Consider the following 24,907-nt stretch of genomic DNA (forward strand, 5'->3'; position numbering starts at 1 on the left):
CCCCGTCACACCAAACATGCTTGCCCTTTCAGCCGTGGGGTTGTTATAATGTGACGGTCAATCCCACTTTCGTTGGTAAAAGAGGAGCCCAAGAGTTGGCGGTGAGTGGTGATAATTAGCTGCCTTCCCTCTAGTCTTAAACTGCTAAATCAGGGACGGCTAGCGCAGATAGCTCTCGTGTAGCTTTGTGCGAAATTAAAAAACAAACAAACAAACACTATAATACCCGTTAATTAAAATACGATGTTAGTTACAATTATTTATTAAATGAAATGTAAAGATTCAAACTGTAAATACTCAGTACAAATTATTTACCTTGTAAATAATACTTAACAACGATTTCTTGCTTAGTTCGTGTCCCCATGTTTTCTTTCCAGTATACAGCATTACACTTGTAATGGCCCATATCGAAAGCTTGAACATCCTGAATTAAAAGGTCACCTGTATACTTTTGCACTCTGATTTTGTCCTCTATAGATCCAATCGTACCTTTTTGGTCTGTCCAAACGTAGCTAACAACATCAGTGATTGAATGTTTTTGTTTGTAATCAGGTGGGATACAAGGAACTACCGCATTCTCTCCTCGCTGGATGGGATGGTACGGGTTTTTCTCATTTTTAGTAGGTAATATAGCTTTTCCAAACACTGGAGTTTGGGTTTTGACAGCAAACATAACTAAAGCAAATAAAATTGCTAATGATAATTTCATTATTCTATATTACTTCTCCGTCTTTAAGATATAATACTGATATGCGTAGGCTTTGAAGTACTTGACTAAATCTTCGAAAAAGTTTTACTAACATAACGTTGCTAAGATACGTTTATAGCATAATCACTGTTGAAATTATCATTTAGCAACTTATTGTTCAACAATATTTAGTAACTACCTTCCCAAAGAATATTCAGGTAACAATACTTATAAAATTATACTTGTCGTAAAACATTAGTATTAAGCCTATTATAATTTTTAAATGAGTGTTGTTCTCTGAGACTTTATCTTTTCTTTTCTATTTTCTTTTCGGTTATTATGAAGTTATTTTCAAATTTGTAAGTTCAACTATTTGGTTTCCTATAGCGAACCAAATAAACAAACAAACCTCCTCTTTTATATATATAGATTGACAGCTTTATTTACGTTGTTATAATTATTTTGTTATATCACAAAATACATTCATTAATATTTTATCATGCTGTCAAATATTGATTTTTAGTATCAATCTTATTTTATAGTTTTTTACAAGATATAATGGTGCTATTTATATTGTATTTGGTGTAGTATTTAATGACGAAATTAACAATTAATGATTATTGTGCCATTTTTTTGTAATAAACATACAACAATATATGCACAACAGAGATTAAATGATGAGATGAAAGTGTGTTATAACGGCTCGTAGAAAGAACAGCAATAAAATGGACCTACAATATTATTGACTATTTGCAAATAGTAACTATGGAGACGAGGTAATAAAATAAAAATCAAGTCGAGAACAACAACAAAATTTTATAAACGAAAACCTCTCGCCGAGCATATTCTATAATATTATTCCCTGTCAATGTTCCCATCTTCATTAAAAGGCGTAAGATGACAAAAACAAGATCTTGAAGAATGATTATTGCGCCATTTTTTTGTAATGAACATACAAACATAAGCACATGTTGCACATAGAAAGCGTTATGGCGGGAGAAACTTAGATCACCTTGCTGTCAATTCCGTATTTCCAAAAACAGTTTTCTTTAAATAATGCTAAGTGGTTTCATAAGTGATTTAGTAACTTTGTGAATTGCAAATTATTGTTTAGTGACATAGGTGATTATGTCACCCATGAAACGCCCTTTCTATAGAAAGTCTTCTGCCGCTAAAAGAATGCAAGCACAAAGAGCAGATGAAACAGAAGAAGAACGCAATCAAAGACTTCAAGCACAAACAGCAAGACAGGCTGCTCAAATACAGGAAGAGACTTTGGAACAATGTAAAGTTAGACTTCGAGCTCAAGCTGAAAGGCAGGCTACTCAAAGACAGCAAGAAACTGTTGAACAGCACAAAGCCAGAATTCAGTCAGAATCATCAAGGCAAGCTGGATGTAGACAACAAAAAACTTCTGAACAACGTCAAACCAGACTTCAAGCACAAAAAATAAGACAAATAACTTACGGAGAGCAAGAAACAGAGGAGCAACATGATGTACGACTTCAGACTCAAAGAACAACATAAGCTCAAACACGATCTAAATTCAAATAAAGCTTTGTTTGATTAAATACTTTTTTATTTCTCGCATCACAGCTTTTGTCCACTTACTGAATAATTTGCTGAAAAAATACTGATCTATACATCTAAATTTTCACCGTGCAACGCCGAGTAACTCAGCTAGTTTTTCTATACTATGCAATTCACAAAACTTAAAAGAATTGTTTGAAATCCATTCCAACGTATAAGGATAATAAATGTCAAGTCCAATGTATCACGTTCAAAACTTTGTTAAACTTTTAAAATTTTATACTATAAGAGGTTCGAAAAAATGATGTAGTTTTTAGAAACGTATATTTAAATTGTGACTCTATGTACTGAGTTTAAAGTTTGATAACGGAAAGTCAGAGGCGTGTGTGTTTTATTGTATAACAAAGCCACATTGGACTATCTGGATTTTAGCGTTGCAACTTCGTAGGCTTACCGTTGTCCCACCGGGGGACAATGATATGAAGATTATACCTCGCTTTGGTATGTTGATCCAGATGGTAATATTGAAGTGAAATTTTTGATAATTCGGCCTTTCATAAGTGACAAAACTTCATGGAAAATATTCAAAGATTCTTCATTGTGACATAATCATAGATGTTTGTCATGCGTAGGTTAAACAAGTGATGCGTATTAACTTACACAGAAATCTTGATTACCTAAGAAACTTGCCAAACTTCAAAATATGTTTACTTAGACTTTGCAAAAGTATTCATTATCACTTGGAAATGGGTGGACCTTTTCTAAGATTACCAACCCTACTGATGTCCATAAGGCCTCCTAGAATTGACTTAATATCTCCAGTCTCTAAAAAGGGTGCCCTGGACAGTTAAACATTCGGGTATTTACACATTTTGATGAAAAGTTGAGAAAAAATTACCTTTGCACTCCATATATATATATATTTCTATTTTAACCTAATATCAAACATTCGTGTATATTAATTTGCCCTGAGGAAGCCACAAAGGCGAAACGTTGGTTAAAATTAAATAATATATATTTTATATGTATATAGAGTGTAAAGGTCGTTTTTTCTAAACTTTTTATCAAAATGTGTAAGTTCCTCCAGGGTATTTACGATTACCTGATATTTCGACATATTTTATTTGTTTATTTCTTTTGCTTACAAAATTGAAGATAAGCATTGATTTTTACAGAAGTATATAATTGTATAAAGTACCTGCCATCTAGTGGTCAGAAATCTATTTAATATTTTGTTGCCATTCGTGTGTAATAGATTTTTATTGGATAAGAAGGTATGATAATATTGCGCGGAAGGACGGGCTTCAACCGATAGATCGGCCGCACCTGCGGATTGGCCATTTAATACACAATGTTTTTTGTTGTTTTTATTCGTAAAATTTCCAGGAATTGACATTTGGAAAGATGACAGAATTAAATATTTTCTTATATATAAAAAACTGTTAGATTCGACTGCAGTAGCAATTTCAAAAGCAGGGTTGCTATAGGCTCCCCCTACATTGGCTTTGTTTGTTTGTTGAATTTCGCGGAAATCTACAAGAGGTCTGTCTATCTGTGCTGACCTCTCTTAATTTAGAAGTGATAGACTAGAAGAGAAGGCAGTTAGTCATCACCACCCACCGTCAACTCTTGAGTTACACTTTTACCACCGAATAGTGGAATCGACCGACACATTATAACGCCCCCCACGGCTGAAAGGGCGAGCATCTTTGGTGGGACGGGGATGGAACCGCAGCTTGTGAGTCGAGCGCCCTAACCACCTGGCCCCTTAAGTTGTGGATGCGTTATAAGAGTGACAGTAAGAGATAAGGTATTGCTGGCTCACGTTATGCAGATGATAATACAATAACAAATGTTTTGAATGATGATAATAATACTGATGTATCGTTTGACGATATGATTTTATTCCGTCTGTAGTTGATAAAGAATGAGGTGAAGTAACATTTGATGGCATTACACATGTACTTAGCTAATGTGTTCGTTTCCATCGTGTTGAACAGAAAATAGCTTATTTGTTGTACACAGTAAATAACTGAAGCATGTGCACCAGACGTATATATAAGAAAAACGTATAATCAATCAAAATTTTAAAGCACTACATAGTGCAAAAAAAAACAGCCTCCTGCCCAGTGGCACAGCGGTATGTCTCCGGACTTACAACGCTAGAAACCGGGTTTCGATACCCGTGGTGGGCAGAGCACATATAGCCTATTGTATAGCTTCGAGCTTAACTTCAAACAAATAAGCAAAAATACTTTTATAAATAAATAGCATAGAATTAACTGAGAATATAAATCAATCCTTGAGGAATACATCAGTTATCATCCATAACATATTATATTATCAAAAAAAAAGACGGCGACGTGTATATCCACGTGGTTTTTCTGGTACAATGTATTGTGTTAATAAATACCATAAAACAGCGATTCTCAATTGGTGAGACGAGCACTTTATGAGCCGCCGCGAGCTAGCACTTCCCTGACTATCCTAAACTAACCCACCATCAGCTATATATATGGCCCTTTACTAGAGTTGAAAAACCGTGCTATCGGGTACCCTAATTTTTATTTTATTGTAATTTATCATCTGGGTTTATAGCTTTTACTTAGTGCTTCACGCAAAATAACATTTAAATCGTTGGTGACGACCTGATATGTCCGCCACAGTCCGTCAGAGGATTACTAGTTTGAAACTATTGTTTTAACGTATCCTCACGTATTTAACTCACTAACAGACATTGAACTGATTAGCTAATTCACTGTTTAACTCACTAATAGACACTGAACTGATTAACTAATTCACTGTGTAACTCACTAACAGACATTGAACTGATTAACTAATACACTGTTTAACTCATTAATAGATATTGAACTGATTAGCTAATTCACTGTTTAACTCACTAATAGACATTGAACTGATTAACTAATTCACTGTGTAACTCACTTAACAGACATTGAACTGATTAACTAATTCATTCATTCAGTTTGACATTTTTATAGTGTACTAGTTTTCTACAATGGTCTAAATTTTCATGAAATTTCTAGAATTCACCAGTTATTACTCATTAAAAAAAACTTCTTCTAGCGAACAAAAACGTTGAAAGAATAAAAATATAAACCACAATTTTTCAATATATATTCGTTGTCGATTATTTATTTGTTTATTTGTTGTTAAGCACAAAGCTACACAATGGGCTATCTGTGCTCTGCCCACCACGGGTATCGAAACCCGGTTTATAGCGGTATAAGTACTCAGACATACCGCTGTGCCTCTGGGGAGCTTCATATATCCAAGGGCGGCTTCATAAAAACTAAAATATTTTCATGGAATACCCTTTTTTGGTTTCCATTACGACATTTGTAAGTTACACATCTGATGCAATTTAATACATTAATCTTTAGTAATAGCGCCCCTGGTGGCATGCTCTATCTATCCAATAAATAGTTATTGAATTATTACCACAATAAATCTGTACACTTAATTCGACTAGTCTTGTGCATAATGTAATTGGGTTATAACATTTTAACTATCTATAACATTTTAACACGTCTGAAAATTACACCAGTTTATTTGTCATTTTTAAATAACAATAACAATTGTTTTATTGTTGTTTTAAGGTAAAACACAAAGCTACCCACTAGGCTATCTTTGTTCAACCCACCGCGGGTATCGAAACCCGGCATTTAGCGTTATGAGTCCAAGAGATTTACCGCTGAACCGCTGGGGTGACAAAAAAAAATGTAATAGTAAACTGGATAAAGACTTCAGCGTAATTCCCACAGGCCCACTAAGATGACATTAACCAGATACACATACGCTCTTAAGCTTCAAATTGATCTTCCTATACTTTTAAAAGTCCCTAGATTTTTTTATTTATTTATTTTTTTTTGGTAGTTGCAACTGCGCAGTAACCTCGACCCCAATACATACACGATTTCCTGAACTACTCCGTAGATATTCGACAGTATTATTGTCGATGACGTCACGCTAGTATGCTCCTTGCGGTTCTTTAGGAACGCATATACAGGTGAGCCTGGTAGTAGGATTCCTGGCTCACGTTCAACGCAGACGAACCTCTGTAGTGGAAGGTTGGAAAAGTTGAGAGTTTTGTGTGCAGCTTGTAACCAGTCGACAACTATGGAACTTACCGGAAAAGTTGCCATCGTTACAGGGGGTGCCAGCGGTCTGGGCAAAGCTTTTTCCCAAGTGCTACTCAAAAATGAATGTAAGGTAGGTAGCTGTTGAATTTCTGAAATAAAAAGTTGTGTTATGACAAAAATTGAAACCTCGAGGTAGGCTTATAAAACATGTTTTTAAATTTATCGTCAAAACATTTTAGTGACAAGAGTTAACCGCACCTAACGCATCGAATGTTTCTTATTAATGCAAGTTTTTGAAAGTTACCGACTGCATCCATTTATCTGTAGCATCGATATTCAATATCAGTTTATGATTTTTGTCTCCAGATACCTTATATGAAGGTTGTATTAGTTATAATATTCCTCCCTAAAACTCCCCCCCCCCACGTGGCACGGTGGTATGTCTGTGGACTTACAACGCTAGAATCCGGGTTTTGATACCCGTGGTGTGTAGAGCACAAATAGCCCATTGTGCAGCTTTCTGCTTAATTACAAACAAACAAACTCCCTAAAACTGCTTTGAACTTTATCACAATCACTTTCGAAACAAAACCCAACCTTTGAGACACTCCCCCCCCCCCCGAGGTGGCTCAGCAGTGGGAAGTCTTATAACGCTAAGAACCAGGTTTCGATACCCTTGGTAGGCACAGCACACATAACCCATTATGTAGCTTTGTGCTTAATAATTAACAAACAAATCGAGCCCCACAGTTATCGCCCGACCTTATTACTTTATTCCCCGTTAACATAAACTACATACCTTAATTTAATCTAATTTTATCATTAAAACTTACTGGGTTTTTCTCATTCTAAAATACTTCTATCTTTACTATTATTTAAGTAGTTATGTTATCTCTATCATTATAACCATTATTTGCGCCGGGTAGTTAGGGGCGCTCGACTCGCAATTTGAGGGTTGCGGGTTCGAGTTCCCTCACACCAAATATGCTCGCCCTTTCATGCTCGTGGGGGGCGTTATAAATGACGGTCAAATCCACTATTCGTTGGTAAAAGAGTAGCCAAATAGTTGGCGGTGGGTGGTGATGTCTAGCTGCCTTCTCTCTAGTCTTACAATGCTAAATTAGGGACGGCTAGCGCAGATAGCTTGTGTAGCTTTGCGCGAAATTCAAAACAAACAAACAAATTATTTGCAATATATATTTTTTGTGATCGTTTGTAATGTATAATTCCAATGTTTATTATTATTATTATTATTTCCAATGCATCAATTTAATCTGTATATATGGTATGTCTTACCTCACTGATAGGATATTCCCGTTTGCATTAAGATTGTATTTTCAGAATATCGCATTTTGTAGTGCTGTTTCTAGTTTTAATATTCACATTTTGGTATGAAACGTTTTACCCACAAATAGCTATCATCCTAATAGATTTCCAGTTTATCATATCGCACCTATGGTATGAAACGTTTTACACACAAATAGCTATCATCCTAACAGATTTCCAGTTTATCATATCGCACCTATGGTATGAAACGTTTTACCCACAAATATCTATCATCCTAATAGATTTCCAGTTTATATCGTATCGCACCTAATGGTTAGAGAAAATGTATACCAGAATATTTATCAACTATTTAATAAAATCGTTAATGGATTACTTCGTTTATGGATTACACTGCGCTTACTCTTCCCTGTTCGCTTCTTTGTTGTTATGTGCAAAATTACGCAATAATCCAACCATTTGTGCTATGCCCACAGCGGTACTGAAATTCTATTTTTAGCATTACGAACCTAGAAACTTATCGCTAATCCACCAGGAGGCATTTCTTGCCAAATATACAGATGTTCGTTTATTACAAATGTTAATTTCACCTTCTGTTTTATCAGGTTTTTATTTTGATCGTAAACGCTTTACCTTCACTGATTCGTAAACAAACACCAATTGAAAATAATATGCAACTTCAATTCCACAAAACATTGTTGCGTAGCTACACCTTGTTATTAATTTGTATGTAAGATTAAGACATAACTCGTGTAGGTTTACTATTTATGGATTTTATTTCTCCGAAAAATTAGCCATCCTTCTCTTCGTAAGGTAGTTTGTTATGATATGGTTACGTGGTACGTAGTAGGTGAGTAGCTATGGCAACGAACGAGCACGCGATATCGAGAACGATTGGTATTGGGTGGTGCAAAATGAAAAGTACAGTAAATATGTAAATAAAAGTTCAAGTGTTATCAAAACTAATCATATTACTAAACACTTCACAATACCATTTTTCAAAGCACGTGACATCTAGAGTCAACGTATCCCCATGTTTAATCTTTTCCCACCGATGTTTAGGATGCGAATCCAAAATTACTGGACCATCCCTGGCTAATCATTAATTTTTAAAGGGAAGTAAAAAAAAAGAATAGCGTTTTTGGTTTGAACAGTCGATTAAGTATACCTTTCTGTGGTATTCACTGCCGTCTATAAGGTATCGACATTTATTAATCCAAGTTTGTTCAACACAAACAAACATTTGTTGCCAACGGGAAATTAACACCAGACCTTTCACACGCACCTGATCACTAGGCCTCAGACTACACACTAAATAAAGATTGACTTATAAAGAAATACTGAAAATGTTTAATTATGCATTGTGTTACTACTTAAAATTGGAGTTGCAAATATATAAAATATTAAGTTTTCTTTATGTTGATTGTAATTAAAGTTAGATGGTATTTCTATTTCAAAGTGTTATGATTGAAAGTTATGTGACGTTGTATATACGTTATGTGACGTTGTATATACGATATGTGACGTTGTATATACGTTATACAAAACAAGAGAACAAAACAATTTAATATATTTCAAAGACGAAAGTGGGTACCGTACTGAATCATTATCGAGCACAATACAACATGAGCGAAGACCAGAAAGTGAGTACCGTACTGAGTCAATATCGAGCACAATACAACATGAGTGAAGACCAGAAAGTGAGTACCGTACTGAATCAATACAACATGAGCGAAGACCAGAAAGTGGGTACCGTACTGAATCAATACAACATGAGCGAAGACCAGAAAGTGGGTACCGTACTGAATCAATACAATATGAGCGAAGACCAAAAGGGGCAGAGCGGTTAACATGTTCATTATTTTAGGTTATAACAAAGATTAACTGCATAGAGTTGTAGGAGGCAAATTAAAAGTGGGGGTGCCCGAGCGAAGCGAAGGATTCTGTACCATAGGCGCACCCATTATGGCCGGGGTCTTGGGCCGCTTAGACCTAGGGCCCTAGAAGTTTTGGGGTTCTGGGTTAAATGTTATGCATTCTCCTGCTTTTCCTGAGAGTAGTTTTCCTAATTTTGTGCCTTTTCACTGGAACAGAATGAAAAGTGGGGATCCCGAACCCCCGCTTCCTGTGCCAGTGCCATTATTGCAAATTTTATGAAAGCAACAAAATACACGTGTTTCTACTATTTCAAGATTTTTTGTTTGTTGTTATAAAATCCCGTAGATAAGAAGGGTCATTTTCACATGTGTATGTAATATTAGTTTCTGAATAGTAGCTGGATTTTGTTTCTTTTTTTTTTTGCTTTTTTTGATATTCCATTTCCCCTCTCCCCAAAAAAATGGACATGTATTAGCTAAAATTTTCCATCTCATGAGAAAATAAGTTTTAAAAAAATTTGGTTTGAATTTCGCGCAAAGCTACATGAGGGCTATCTGCGCTTGCTGTCCTTAATTTATCAGTGAAAGACTAGAGGGAAGGCAGCTAGTCATCACCACCCACCGCCAACTCTTGGGCTACTTTTATTACCAACGAGTAATGGGATTGACCATCACATTATAACGCCACCACGGCTGAAAGGGGCGAGCATATTCGGTGTGACGGGATTCGAATCCGCGACCCTCAAATTGCGAGTCGAGCGCCCTAACCACCTGGCCATGCCGGGCCAAAGAAAGTAATAGTGCCATCATAAAAAAAGAGATACAAACTTTTTGTTAACATTTAAAATAAAACGAATCGTACATCAGCCATTATACAGAAAAAATATCTAAGGCAGAAAGAAAGCATAGAAAAAGTGTATAAAACAGAATATTGAAGTTATTGTTTTCGTTTGGTTTGTTTTTTAACGCATAGGTAAGTAAAGAAACAAGTTAAACACTTGACATGTAAATGTTTGAACAAAAGAAAGCATGGAAACTAAACTAAACATATGAAGCTTTTATGTTTAAACATGTGAAGCTTTTATGTTTAAACATGTGAACATTTATTAAACACTTGGATAAGTATACATAATTCCAAACAATTAATTTTTATAGTGACTAACCACGGTGATTTTTCTTCTATTTGTTCAAAAAAGAAAGGTAAACCTACTTGTGAGACACAAGAAAGAAATTAATAATTGTTATAAGCAAAAATGTTCAACAACATAAACACGATTTAAAATGAAAAAGCAGGAAATCAAAGTCACGTGTTATTACACGAATTATTGAAGCAAAATAGGCAACATATATTACAGAATAGTCTTATTTGTTGAAATATAACTGACTATAAGCTAAAATAATGTGCAATTTTAAATACGTAAGTGTGAAAATACTCATTAGTGTGAGTGTATAAAAGTATTCTGCTAGAACAACAACAAAAAAAAATACAAACCAAGTCTCACTTTGACAAATCAAGTGTTTCGAGACGTTTGGAATTTGTCAACTGTGTCTCCTAGCAGAAATTTCTTGCATTTGTGATATAAAGAAAGTACATTCAAAACGGGTACCATACTAAACTTTGTATTAAACTCTTGAATTTCAAGACGGCTGCCGCCAAAATCTGTAATATTCCATATTTTTTGTTCCAATTAAGATACAAATGTAAGCCTAAAGTCTAACTATATGTTATTCTACTCATGGGATCAGATTTTGCAACATTTAACTATGTATGGCTAATAGAAATGTCAAAATGATTTCCATCAATCATTTAATTGTGCGTTTTACTACCAAAAATGTACAAGATGACATTCAGATGCTTTTTTTTTTCTACATACAGATAGTATGCATCTTTATTACGAAGACATACTGTATATAATTATACATTCTTACTATATTGGTACAGTCCTAACCACGATACCGTCAGCTGTTGTGCATCATAACCCACGCACTAACACTTTACTCGCACACAAAATATCTAATGTGATACTGGCTTATATCTCGGCATGAACAATGTACGTAGGTAACAGGCCTAAAGAGAGATGAAACAAAATTTTAAAATGTTTGAAGTTTATTTTTACTAAACACTTGCACCTTAATCGTTGACGTTTTCGTGAATCGGATTTTAATAAAAAGCAGACGAGATATTGTTTTAGACGAAATATAATCTATCACACCTTCTAGATGTTTTACAATTTAACTTCAAATAGCTAGAAATCAGTTAGAATTTTTCAATTAAATTAAATTATAAAACAAAATGCTTAAAGTAAGGGGAATTCAAGAAATAATTAAAACCAAAGTAAAAATTTCAACAACTGAAACAACTATACGAAATACATCCACCGAACAAAAAATAAATATGCATTTGTTGGTTCTATATCAGCAAAAAAAATCATTCAGTTTGTAATAAATGCAACAAACTATGCACAAAGTTCCTTCCAAGCACTCTTTATTGAACAAGAACGGATGTCACATTGAACTTTGGATCGAACGGCTTCCATCTTGGACTTAAAAATGGTTGCCGCCAAAATTTTTAATATTCTATATTTTAGGTTCTAATTAAGATAAAAATGCAAAATTAACGACTAATTATATATATTTTCTACCAATATAATCAGATTTTGTTACATTTATTTATGTATGACTAATAGAAATATCAAAATACCTTTCATCAGTTATTTAATTGTGCGTTTTAGTACCAAAGATACATCTTTACTGGAATAAATTAAACGATAACATTAATTGACACTTATTTATAGTCCTGTTTGCTATTGCATGCCATTTTAAAATATCAAAGCATTAAAAATGCAATTGTCAGTAATACTATACTTTAACGATATTCTATTTTAAAATAACTGTTTTTGAAAGCTAATAAGCCTACTTCGGAATATATATATCTGTATATGGCTGTGTAGTTCAATTAAGGTTAATGTCTGACACTTTATAAAAGTAAAGTCTGAGTGTAATATACAGTGTTATCTTAAAGTGTATTAAAGAAAGAAACATTTTATCAACAGTTTTTTATCTCAGCCTGCTTAAGTCATTTCATAAATTATTATAAAATCAAACTTCTTCTTTGCTTCTAAAATTTTAATTAAGGTACATGTCATCAGGATATCTTTACATTGAAATAGAGAATATATATATGACATACAATCTCTTACAAGTACTTAACTGTGAAGACCAATTTCAATGTTCTATTAAGGGGTCTCTAAGGCTTTTGTTATGCAATTAAACGAATGGGACTTGCGAATAACTTGTTAGAAGTTGAGACGTATATCTCTGTCTAGGAGCCTCATTGATGTTGAATAAATCACTGTTGACACATTGATTTGAATTTGAAACGTGGTTTGTCGATGAAACAGTTGTGCCATGAAATGAATCTGAAGCTTTGGCGACGGATGGATTATGATCCATGTTGTCAACAGCTGCAGTTATGATTACATACTTTTTCAGTGTTGGAGGGCACACTACACCTTTCTCTTCGTAGTGACTACAGACAGTATTTGCCAGGTTACTTGTAAAACCATGTCATAAGATATTGAAAGACCAAGCTCATGTAATCTGTTTATAAGAGTCTTACTTCTTGTTTAGGCACAGTAAACCAACATGCTGAAATTGCTGTGGCGCGTGACACATGTTGTACAATAGAAGTTGAGATATGGCATTGATTGCATTGTCTCTGCATGATTTTGGGTTTTCGTCCACAACATGTTGTTGTATATTAGTCCCTTCCAGAATCATTTTTACAAGAACTAATAATGTTTCGGGTACAGCTTTTTCTTGACAGTCATTGAAGAATGTTCTTTGGTTTGGGAAAGATCTATGGACAACTGAGACAGCTTTTGCAAATATCATAACATCTGAGTCAGCAATACTCACACGCAATCTTAAGTCCACTTCTTATGTCTTTTTCAAAATGCAAGTTATACATTCCTCCCCTTACTGTAAGCTTTCAATTAAGTATTTGCGGCAAACTGGTTTTCCTTAAGGCGAGTTGAATTTATGCTCCTAACGATGTCTGCATCATCAGAGCCTAATTGTTCTAACCTGTTTACTTGAAGCTTTTTTCAAGTCACACAACTTGGAAATTGGCTTTTGCGATAACTATATTCTTCAATGTAGGAGATAAGTTTAGCAATTTCAACTGATTTTGCTGAAATTATATTATTTGAACTACTTTTTTCAATACAGGTTTTTCACGTGCGATTATAAAGATTCACGAAACGTTTCTTACGATAAAACGCATCTGAAACATACAATTCTGACATTGTTATCTTAGCAAGTAATTCAGCGTCTGTAAGCTTCACGATTCAATCTCTAACAAGTACATCAGTTTCATCAGTGCTATATTTATGAATCTGGCTACCAGCTTCATTACAAAAGAAACATGGAGGTCCTGGCGTTGGAGTGTTAGTAGGCACATCGAAACTTGATCTAGGTTTCATGGGATTAGGTTTAAATGTACCACCATCATTTCTTGAAGATGTTTCTGACTCTCTTCTGTTTGGTTCTGTCTAGTCTACTGTTGGAGAACTGTAGATAACGGTTTTTGTGAAATACTGCTTCATCTGACTTGAAAGTGTCAGTAATTCCTGTGCCATCATCAAGCTTATTGGGCAATATGGTTTTTGGAAGACATACTATTGGGTCAAACTCTACCGAATGTTTTGCTATATAGTTATAGCCAGATGGATGACTCATACTTGACCTTGCAGGACAGATTAAGCGTTTATCGTTTTCATCTGACTGACATAGAAAACATGAAACCTAGCATGTTTTCAAAGAACTGTAGGGGTGATTCTTCTTTGGATGTGACAAGTTTACATTCTCTATCTGGAGTAGACATTTTCTTGTCATAAATACACCACCATCACTACACTACCAAACGAAACGAGTCACCACACCACCACCACCACTACACTACCAAGTAAAACTAGTCACCACATCACCACTCCACTACTAAACAAAACTAGTCACCACCAAACCACCATCACTACACTACCAAACGAAACGAGTCACCACATCACCACTCCACTATTAAACAAAACTAGTAACCACATCACCACTCCACTACTAAACAAAACTAGTCACCACCAAACCACCATCACTACACTACCAAGCGAAACTAGTCACCACTCCACTACCAAGCAAAACTAGTAACCACATCACCACTCCACTACTAAACAAAACTAGTCACCACCAAACCACCATCACTACGCTACCAAGCGAAACTAGTCACCACACCACCACTCCACTACCAAGCAAAACTAGTCACCACACAAGCTGCTACTGTTATTGAGTATGCACATCTGGAAAAGAAAATGTTAATCAAATTAAGGTGTATTTTTTTCTGTACTTGAGATAAGTTAAGTGCTGTATCTTCAATTCTTGTAAAAAGTAATTAAACCTGAAAATGAAAAAAATGCATTACCAATTGTCCTTTAATCTTGACTTCCATCTGAAAGCAAACTGTAGCTTTTCAAATTGCGTTGGTAAAAAGGCTACAATATTAAACAGAAAAAGAAAGGGAACGTGAACATTATGACCGTTATTCTACAACCAGATGTAATATTAAATTTCTAAAATTCAAGATGCTCTCCTGTCAAGGTTCTTATTAATGGTTCTAATAAATTTATAACTACAACCTGCGAAACATTTGGCACAGCCCGATAAGGAAAAAAAATCAATTTTCTATCATTTATGTACACATAAATATTACAAATGAAGACTTCCCTAACTGATATACCGTGTATTTAGACATTAAAATTACTTTTTTCTAACATAGAAGCAAAGTTAGATGAAAAACTTAATATCATTGGCAGCCATTTTGAAATCCAAGATGGCGACAGTTCCAGTGACATTATTGCTTAGCACTCGTCTTTAATTAATAGAACACGTGTTTAAATACACCTTTGCTCATTTTGGTGCTTTTATCACAACTTGAACGATTCTCTTGATTTTAGGGGCTAAGCAATCCCACTGTTAGTATTACTGTATTTTCACTAATAAGTTTCATCTTTTAGAAATTACTTTTTGAGCTTGTAGATTAAAAAATCATGTATCTAGTTTCACAGTAAAGCTATATGTAACGTAGGGATCATTAGAGAACATATACACGAAATAGATGTAAAATAGTAGCCTACAAGACCAATACAACAAAATAAACAATACAACAAAATTAAACAATATGATAGACATACAGGAAGTATTATATGCGTGTGAATGTCTTGACTGTTTAAGTATTAATTTTCTATATACATACATATGTATACAGTTTTATTTTGTGTCACATGGTTTTAAGTTTGATATTTCTCTCTAGTGTTATGTATATATATATACATTGCTTATTGTTTGTCATATCTTATTCGAGATGCATTACTCTTTGTTCCATTAGATCGTACAACCGTCATTCTCCATCAAACTCGACAAAGAATAGTTGCTCGAAACTTCGTTGTTAAATATAAAATAACACTTTTTCCTTCCTGGAAGTGTATTTAAAGAACAATTTATTTTATACAGAAAGCCTAAACAGATGGTTTAATCTTTCTATCTTAAGGTCCTGCAGTGGGTCAGCAAGAAATTTACGGACTTACAGCACAAAACTCCGAAGCTTGATTCACCTCGTTGGATAGAGCGCAGACAATAATAATAATAATAATAAACGAAACAACTCATTTTAAATCTTGAAAATTTCCAAGTTAATGATAAAGTTTTGACAGTGTAGTTTTTGCCTTAGTTAGTTTTCTACAGTCTTTAGTTTGGAAGCGAAATTCTTACAGCTAGGCTTTAAACGCTTTAGATTTAATAATAAAATATTAAAGCTGTATATTAATGGTTTACGTTCGGTTTGCACTTTATCAAGTGGCCAGGGGACGGTGGGAAGGGTCTTGCTGAGGCTGAAGCTACCCCAAAATGTGCCTTAGCCTCCCCTGTAGCCCACGCACCCACCCAACAAATTTACTGTTAAAGCTAGTTTACTTCCTAAATACTACAATATTCACCCACGAGAGGTAGAATAAACCCCTAACCCACCTCATCCCCCCTAACGGAGAAGAGGCTGGCATCACCTCTGAGTGTCCTGATTTCATTTATTCCTTTAAAAAGTAATAGACCACCATATCATGACATAAATTATAATAGTCATTAACACAACAAACACTACAACTAATAATGAAAACATTAAAGAAACCATTTCTTGTGACGTAGGGGTTGATTAAGTGCAAGGTTGTAAATGGGGGGGGGGGTACACAAGCACAAGAGCCTAATTTCAATAAGAAGTAGAAAAACAGTTAGGTGTTTAGTCAAAAACTCGGTACTTTGTTCCCTTCTGGAAGTTATAGTGTCCCCTTTTCTAGAAAACGAAACTCTAGAATAAGTATGTGTTATGAACTCCAAGAAGTCGTAGGCTAAAGTAATTGGAAAAGTAATCTATTATTATTGATTATGACTAAATGTTTTATTGAGACCGTTCCATTTCAAGTTTAGTTTATCTAGTAATTAATTAGTAATGTTATACGCCTCTCCCCTTGGACCTGTAACTTATTTTAAAAAAAGTTAAAAACGTTTTCGTGTATTTTGTATTAATGGCAAAGCTACTAAGGCTATTAGCCTTCGTCCCTAATTTTGATTGTTGCTAACCACAAAGCTACACAATGGGCTATCTGTACTGTACCTCTCATGGTATCGAAACCTGGTTTTTAACGTTATAAGCCTTCAGACTTATCGCTAAGCCACTGGGACAACGAGTCAGCAGCCCTCTACTACCTAATATCCACGCTAGGGTATTTCATGTCTCTTTATATATATTTATATATAAACACCAACAGGTTAAAGTAATGGGGGGGAGCACTTGGTAATATCGTACGGATTCTAACCCAGCTTCCCAATTTCTAAATCCAAAGCTTTACGACAGGGCCAATCTGCACAGCTTTAAACATGAAAGGACATTATGTTATAGCTTCTAATACTTGATATCATATTTAATATTAGTAGCCTAACGGTAACATAGCTGTAATCCAAATGGCCTGTTGACCTGTCCTAATTTACTTATTTTTCTAAATAAAACGGAGAAATATTTGACATAATTATATTCGTAAATAAGATATTTAAAAATAAATAAAAACAAACTGTAAAGTTTCAAAAGGAGGCGATAGGAAAAGTCAGTTGGTTTGACTAGAGTCTGAATATAAGAACACTAAAATCCTCAAGAGTATTTAATTTACAGTTTTAAGTTACTTTTAATGGCTCTAGTTAGTTAGGCTATAATGATATATATAACTCGATAAAATGTAAACCAAGGTCTAATAGATTTAGTTACCAGAATCCATCTACCAAACACATTCATATAACAACCTAACCGCTATCAACATTAACTTAATTTTGTCATTCTTACTAGCAAATGCTGGTCGAAACAATTCCACGGTAGTTTTCCTAAAAATAATGGTGAATAAATATAAAATGTGCAGTAAACCCATTGTATTGAATCAGAGCGTATATGTAATATGGTTATCTAGTTGGCAGTTTACAACCATATTTGGTTATTTCATGTGTTATTTCAATGAGGAAAATTATATTTCGTTTGTTTTAAAGTAAAGAAGACTGACTGAAATGCATTGCTCGCAAACATTTTTTGGTTTCAATGCAAATGGTACATCCAGCACACTAGAGCGTTTAGCTTCGCTAAGTAGCCACAGGGAATTCTTCCGCTGGATGCCACCGTTCCTTGTCATTTTACTGAGCGCAAGAAAATACCGCTAGGGAATTGAGCTCTTTTTGGCAGTTATCATATCTATAAAAAGTGTGAAAGGGGAGACATTCAAGTCAAATCAATTTATTCGGCATGGTACAATAAAATCATTCATGCATATAATTTCGACATGAGAAAAAATTATTTATAGATATATATAATTTTTTCGTGCTTCTGTAATTGAAAGATTTCTTTCAATCAGTTAACGGAAGAAGTCTAGTTTTTTTCGTGAAATTCCCTCACAAAAAGAAACATTTTCCTTTTAATAGTTTTTTTCTCAAATTGGCCGTTCAACACAAACAAAGGCTGGTTTAGTTTGTTATAAATTTCGCGCAAAGCTACACGAGGGCTATCTGCACTAGCCGTCCCTAATTTAACAGTGAAAGACAAGAGGGAAGGCAGCTAGTCATCACCACCTACCGCCAACTCTTGTGCTATTCTTTCACCAACGAATTGACCGTCACATTATAACGCCCCTACGGCTGAAAGGGTGAGCATGTTTGATGTAATGGGGATTCGAACCCACGACCCGCAGATTGCAAGTCAAGCGCCATAGCCACCTGGCCTAGCCGGGCCATAGCTTCACGAAAGTTAAAAACTTACTCACTTTATTTCTTAGAAATAAATAACTCTGGGCAGATAAAATACTGAAAAATTATAACATAACATAAAAAATAATGTTAAACATATTCAAGTAACTATTCCCTCTTAAGTTAAAAGACGAAACCGAAGTTGAAAGTTTTAGGCCCAGTGTTAACTAGTCTTTAACTAAAGATTGGCTTGGTTGGTTCCTTTTACCGCAAAACTACAGAATTGGTTATCTGCACTTTGACCACCGTGAGGAATCGAACCATGGATTTTAGCTTGCGCATGCGCAACCTTACCACTGATTCACCACCGGAGGGCAACTAAAGAATGAATAAATGTTTTCACAGAAAATGAAGGCTGGTAAATCATAAATTCAGGTTTAGAAAAATTCGATTTAAAAGGTGTAAAAATATTAAAAAATGAGTAACAGTAATTTCCTTTGGCATTGAGCAGTATACTACAGAAAAAATATTAATATTCATCCCTAAGATACTGAGTAAATATTATGTTAAGATTTTTTTTTTTTTTGCAGTTAAATATAACCTTTGTTTGGAGACATAATACTAAGAAATCTAAAATATGATAATTGTTTTTAGCGAGATGATGTGTGCTATATCTAGTTCAAATAATAATTATGTAGCATTTAATACTGCAGAGAGACTACTGTAAAAGTATTTAATTAATGAAGCTTCAGTTCCGTTAAAATAGACAAAAGTCTAATAAAGGCTACTGTTTTACATTATTTCTCAGTGTTTATCATTCATTGTGAGTATCTTGCTAAATAATTGAACTTTAGATGTCGCTGTAAGTCCTCAAGTTTACCGCTGACCCACCAGGGGGCGATTTATAACTAACATCGTACTTATCCATGACCTAATTTCATTCGAATCTCTTTCGGCTATGAATTATGTTAAGGAAGTACCGAGGAATAAGAACTATGTTTATGTTTGAAAAACAACATAAGTTAAAATGTGATATCGAATAGAACTAATTACATTTAATGACTAGTTACAAGGACCCTCCTCTTCTTGATTATTTCAACGGGGTACATTTATTTCAAAACATACGAGGAAACTTTTTATCTATGGCTTCAGTGATTTATACAAACTACATGTACTGCATGTTCTATAGTAATTTTTGTTTGTGAAATAAACCACGTGTGTGTTATTATACGGTGAATCTTGTGACACTATATCGCTCTTAGTTAGGGCGTGGCTTGGCTCTGTGTAGAACTCTCGATTTCGGAGCTGTCTAGCTGGGTTCGAATTCAAGCAAGCCACTAAATATTACCCTCACTTTAAGCTATGTGTGCGTGATAAGAGTGACTGTCAATCCCTTAGTAGGGATGATAGGGTGCTGTTGATTAGCTGCCTTACCCCCCGGTTAGTAGTTCAAAGTTAGGGACAGCAACATATTGCCTTATATATTACATATCGTAATAAGATAAGATTGAATTATATTCTTGTAGTAAGCTGTATTTTGTTTTGGGAGACAACTATATTAACGTAGTTTTATATATTATCATTCTCTAAAAACATTTGTTGTGTCATTCATCACAAGTCGAATTCGGTACGGAGATTCTTTAGATAATGAAGTCATTCACGTAAAGTCTGCATGGAAAAAAGTTAGGTGGGTTTCCTGGAATAAATATAAAGATAAGTATTACTGCGTTAAGTATTCCCTGCGATGAAACAAGATAACTAACGGAGTGATACAATCCATTTCTGTTGCTTGCCTGAGGGTTTTCTGTTTGTGGTTTCAGTGTAGGCTTCGCTAAAACATATGCTTATGTCATTTCTTTTTCATCTACTTTGCTCTTTAGGTGAAGAAAACTTGTAATATTGTAAGCCAAGCCATTTGGTGAATGATGTTGAAACTGAGTAAGTGTTATGTGACGCCTCTTTCTATTCCTCAATAAATCTTCATAATCAGACTACAAGGCCTTCCTCATATTGGCTGATCCTAACATTTTTGCGGAGGAGTATATGCTAATATACATGGATTGTTTTTGGAATACTCTACTCATAAGCCACTCAATCCCACATGTGTAAACACGTCCATGTTCGTGTTAAAATTACTTATAAACAATCAATACAAATTTTCTAATCGATGGTTAATGTTAACTTCCTTGACGATCTTTAATATTACATTTTGATCAAAGCAAGCTACCAACGTAGGTCAGAGTTAAAAATACTAACAGAAACACCGTCCTACAGGTGGCTGTTTGTGCTAGTAATTACTAATCGCAGTATGCATTCCTCATTGAAAAAAAGATTTAGAAAAGTGAACATTTTATAAAAAAAATATCTTTTTTTTGGGGGGGGGGACTGCACTGGAAAAAGTGTTCGGATTGTTCTCTTTAGTCATACATAACTCATTGCATCAAAAGGATTCACTGTTCAGAGCTCAAATTTTTCATAAATTTTACTGATATAAACTGTAATATTTTTATACACTAAAAGTGGTACCGTTTATTGAAAAAATAAGTTTTTTAAAAAGTTCATTTTTTAGTATTATATTTACAAATTACACCAATAAAGATATAATTAAACCCTCACGTACAGTCCCAGTGAAATTCGTGTTGTTGTTGTGAGGAGAGTACTTTTATTTAAAATTGTGTTGTGTGATAAAGAAACGGTTGTTCCACATACCAGATATTTTTTCTAATTGTCTGAATCTTGAATGCCCAAAGTGTGAAATTTTTTATGGACTTTTGTTTTTGGTGGCATTCAGTAGATAGTGCCACATTGTATTTATTATTTCTGCCACATATATAGATACATACGTACACGCTACGCCCATTATAGTAAGATATACTTAATAATGAGCACATAGACAATTAGATATAATACTCTGACTATATTATTTGTACTGACTAGAATACATTGTCTTATCAGTTCGATACCCTCGCTCTTAGCAGTATTTTCGGTCGTTAACCCAATAATACTCGCGACTTTCGGCCAGCCCAGGAAGCTTAAGTTAGACCTAAGTCCATATAATAAGCTAACAGTGCAGAATAACCATTATAACAAAAGGATAAACATAAAATTGGAAACAATAATGGCTTGCTAGAAGATAACTTTCCATCTGATGAGTCGTGTTCCTGAGATAATGGTATCAGAATCTGCATGTAGTTTTCAACAGTCACAGTATCATCAGTTTTATGTAGACCACCGGCACCATTAGCTGAGATGCAGCTAGGGCCGCTGAAAGCTTCCATCAGCTCCAGGAATGGATTGGTATGTAAATCATACTGTCTCAATCATCCCCCCCCCTACCTTTTCCAGTTGCATAGTGATTCTGGATTCAGCCTCAGACTTGTACTGATCCCCATCACCATACTTCACTGTAGGTGTTGTATACTGTAAATGATACAGTTATCCTTTCTGCCATAGAACAAACTGTCATTAATTGATGTCGAACAGTTCAAACTGGGATTCATCTGTAAAGAGGACATATTTATAGCATTGCTGATTTCACTGTTTGTGGTTTGATACCCCTTCAATTTTATAAATTAGATACCCCTCCTCAGCAGCAGTTTTCGAGTTACACATGTCAACCAGTCCCGTTCTAAACTATCAGTAAGTTACTGTAGAATGAAGAGGTGAAGATCACGTAGAATTTTCCTGTTATACCCTTTTTCCTCACTGTTTCCATAATTATTTATAATACATTACATATTTGGTTCACAGCTAATGTACGACCATTCGACAATGTAATAGCATCACAGTCAGACTTGTGGCTGGAGTAAGTATATTTGGTTATTAAATGACGTAAAGACACAACCTTTGTAACTGAGGTGAGCTGTCCGTGTTTCCATGAAAACGGAACAACAAAGAAGAGATAGTGTCGGTCCGTTTGGTAAAAGAGCTGAGTTTGATTCGGTTGAGAAACTTTATTGTGAATATTGGAAGATCTCGGGGAGTGCTGACAAAACACGGAATGAACTATTAAAACGAAACAACTTCCAAAGCAAAGTAAAGGTAGAAAAAGTATCCAAACCAACTCCAAAGTCAACCAAGAGCAACACCCCTCACCTGCAGAGTGAATGCTGTGTTTATGAAAGAGAACACTCTGACCCTAAAAGCCAGTTTGATGAAAATGAGCATATCTCATGATATCGATAACAAGATAATTAAGAAGGATTTGAAGTTGATGAAGGTTCAGAAGCTTCTAGCCACGCCTCGAAATTAATGTTTATTTTCATGAGAAACTAGAATTATAGCAATCCCATTTTAAGACGCACCCACCAAGCCCCCTGATATAGCATAATTTAATTGCATTCACTCTATTTAAACGCGGTCTTGTTAACTGGTGCACATAAACATTGAGGGATCTATGGAAAGAATTAATAGTGGTCATAATACACCAATGACCCCAAGTACAAAATGCTTTTTAGGCAGCAATGAGACGCGAAATATGAAACCTTGGAATCGTAGTCAATAATTCGATGTAATTAACTCAGTTTTTTACTCCAAAATAGTGTTTTGTTGTTCAATTTCATGCAGAGATGCTCGATAAACTAGAGGGAAGGCAACTAGTCAACACCACCTAAGTCCAATCTTGGAATTGATCGTCCCCACAGCCAAAAGGTCGAAATGTTCGGTGGCGGCATTCGAATCCGCGACCCTCAGATTCCAGCTCGAGCGTCCTAACCATCAGGTCATGCCAAGCCCCAAAATAATTTGGAATTTGTTGCTGGTCTAGCTAGTTTCTGATGCAGACCACCAAATGTAGTATAATTGTTTGGCACTCATTTGAAATCACTATAGTGAATACGTGTGCATCATAAATCTATAACTTTTAAAACCAATACTGATGATGTTGGTATAATTCAATTATTATTGTTATGTGAATACTCTTTTACAACATTATGTTAAGTATTGGCACTTCAATCGGTCAAAAAAATTTAAAGAATAGTAGTAACCATAAGTAAGACGAAATTATCCTGTAACACTAACGTTCAAATTATAGAAGTTTGTTTGTTTGTTTTTGAATTTCGCGCAAAGCTACACGAGGGCTATCTGCGCTAGCCGTCCCTAATTTAGCAGTGTAAGACTAGAGGGAAGGCAGCTAGTCATCACCACCTACCGCCAACTCTTGGGCTACTCTTTTATCAACGAATAGTGGGATTGACCGTCACATTATAACGCCCCCATGGCTGAAAGGGCGAGCATGTTTGGTGGGACGAGGATTCGAACCCGCGACCCTCAAATTTCGAGTAAAGCGCCCTAACCACCTGGCCATGCTGGGCCTAAATAAGAAGGAACAAAGAGAGATGAATTAATTACGAAAACAAAAATCCAAAGTAGGCTCATTTTAAAAACATAAATATAGTAACGTTCTAAAAAGGCTTGTGTTTTTTTTTGAACACGTAGAAATGTGTGTTACCATACAATTTTTAAAGCACAATATACAAATATATTCTATATTTCAAAAACATTACTTTGATTTCGACCCAAATTTGATGATAAAAATGAAATAATGCTAAATTTTTTACTAAAATTTCGTTAAATTTTTTTATAATGTTTCTTAGATTTTGTTTTAATATCTTAGATTTTGTTTTAATAAAATTTTACGTAATCTAAATATGAATTCAATTACTTTTATTATGGCTCAAGGAGGTATCATTATATTTTTCATACTGCAGCTAACCAAGAAATCATAAAAACATACATAACTATATAATAACTATTCCACATCACATAATCATTTTATACAGTTACAGACGAACGATTAGATTCTTACATCTAACTGTCATTCATCAAGACCAGCTCCAAGCAATGCGTTTTGTTCAATATTACGCTGCATTATAAAATAACAGAAAAATCTATATTTGTATTATAAGACAGACGAAATTTGTCAAACTGGGAAGAAAAACGGAGAGAACGAGTATGAATAACGACACAATATTTTTAATGCAATAACCAATTATCAGACAGGCTGAAGCACAGCATACATAGGGATGGCTCGGATTGTTCATCGAAATGGTATTTTAAATATCTCCTTAGTAGGTCATCAGAACTTTATAATACTATATACAGTGTTTCCTTTC

At 34.7% G+C, this 24,907-nt stretch overlaps 1 protein-coding gene across 1 annotated transcript in view; it reads left to right on the forward strand.

Moving 5' to 3' along the window:
• Window positions 1-6,186: 6,186 nt before the first annotated feature.
• The window catches only part of LOC106468421 (15-hydroxyprostaglandin dehydrogenase [NAD(+)]-like), a 24,444-nt gene continuing 5,723 nt past the window's right edge, over window positions 6,187-24,907 (forward strand). Inside the window, exon 1 of the mRNA XM_013928849.2 lies at window positions 6,187-6,448. Coding sequence (XP_013784303.2) covers window positions 6,356-6,448 — 93 coding nt within the window. The 5' untranslated portion in view covers window positions 6,187-6,355. The remainder of the gene's footprint in view (window positions 6,449-24,907) is intronic.

The sequence above is a fragment of the Limulus polyphemus genome, unplaced genomic scaffold (genome assembly GCF_000517525.1).
Source record: "Limulus polyphemus unplaced genomic scaffold, Limulus_polyphemus-2.1.2 Scaffold3003, whole genome shotgun sequence".
Lineage (NCBI taxonomy): Eukaryota > Metazoa > Arthropoda > Merostomata > Xiphosura > Limulidae > Limulus > Limulus polyphemus.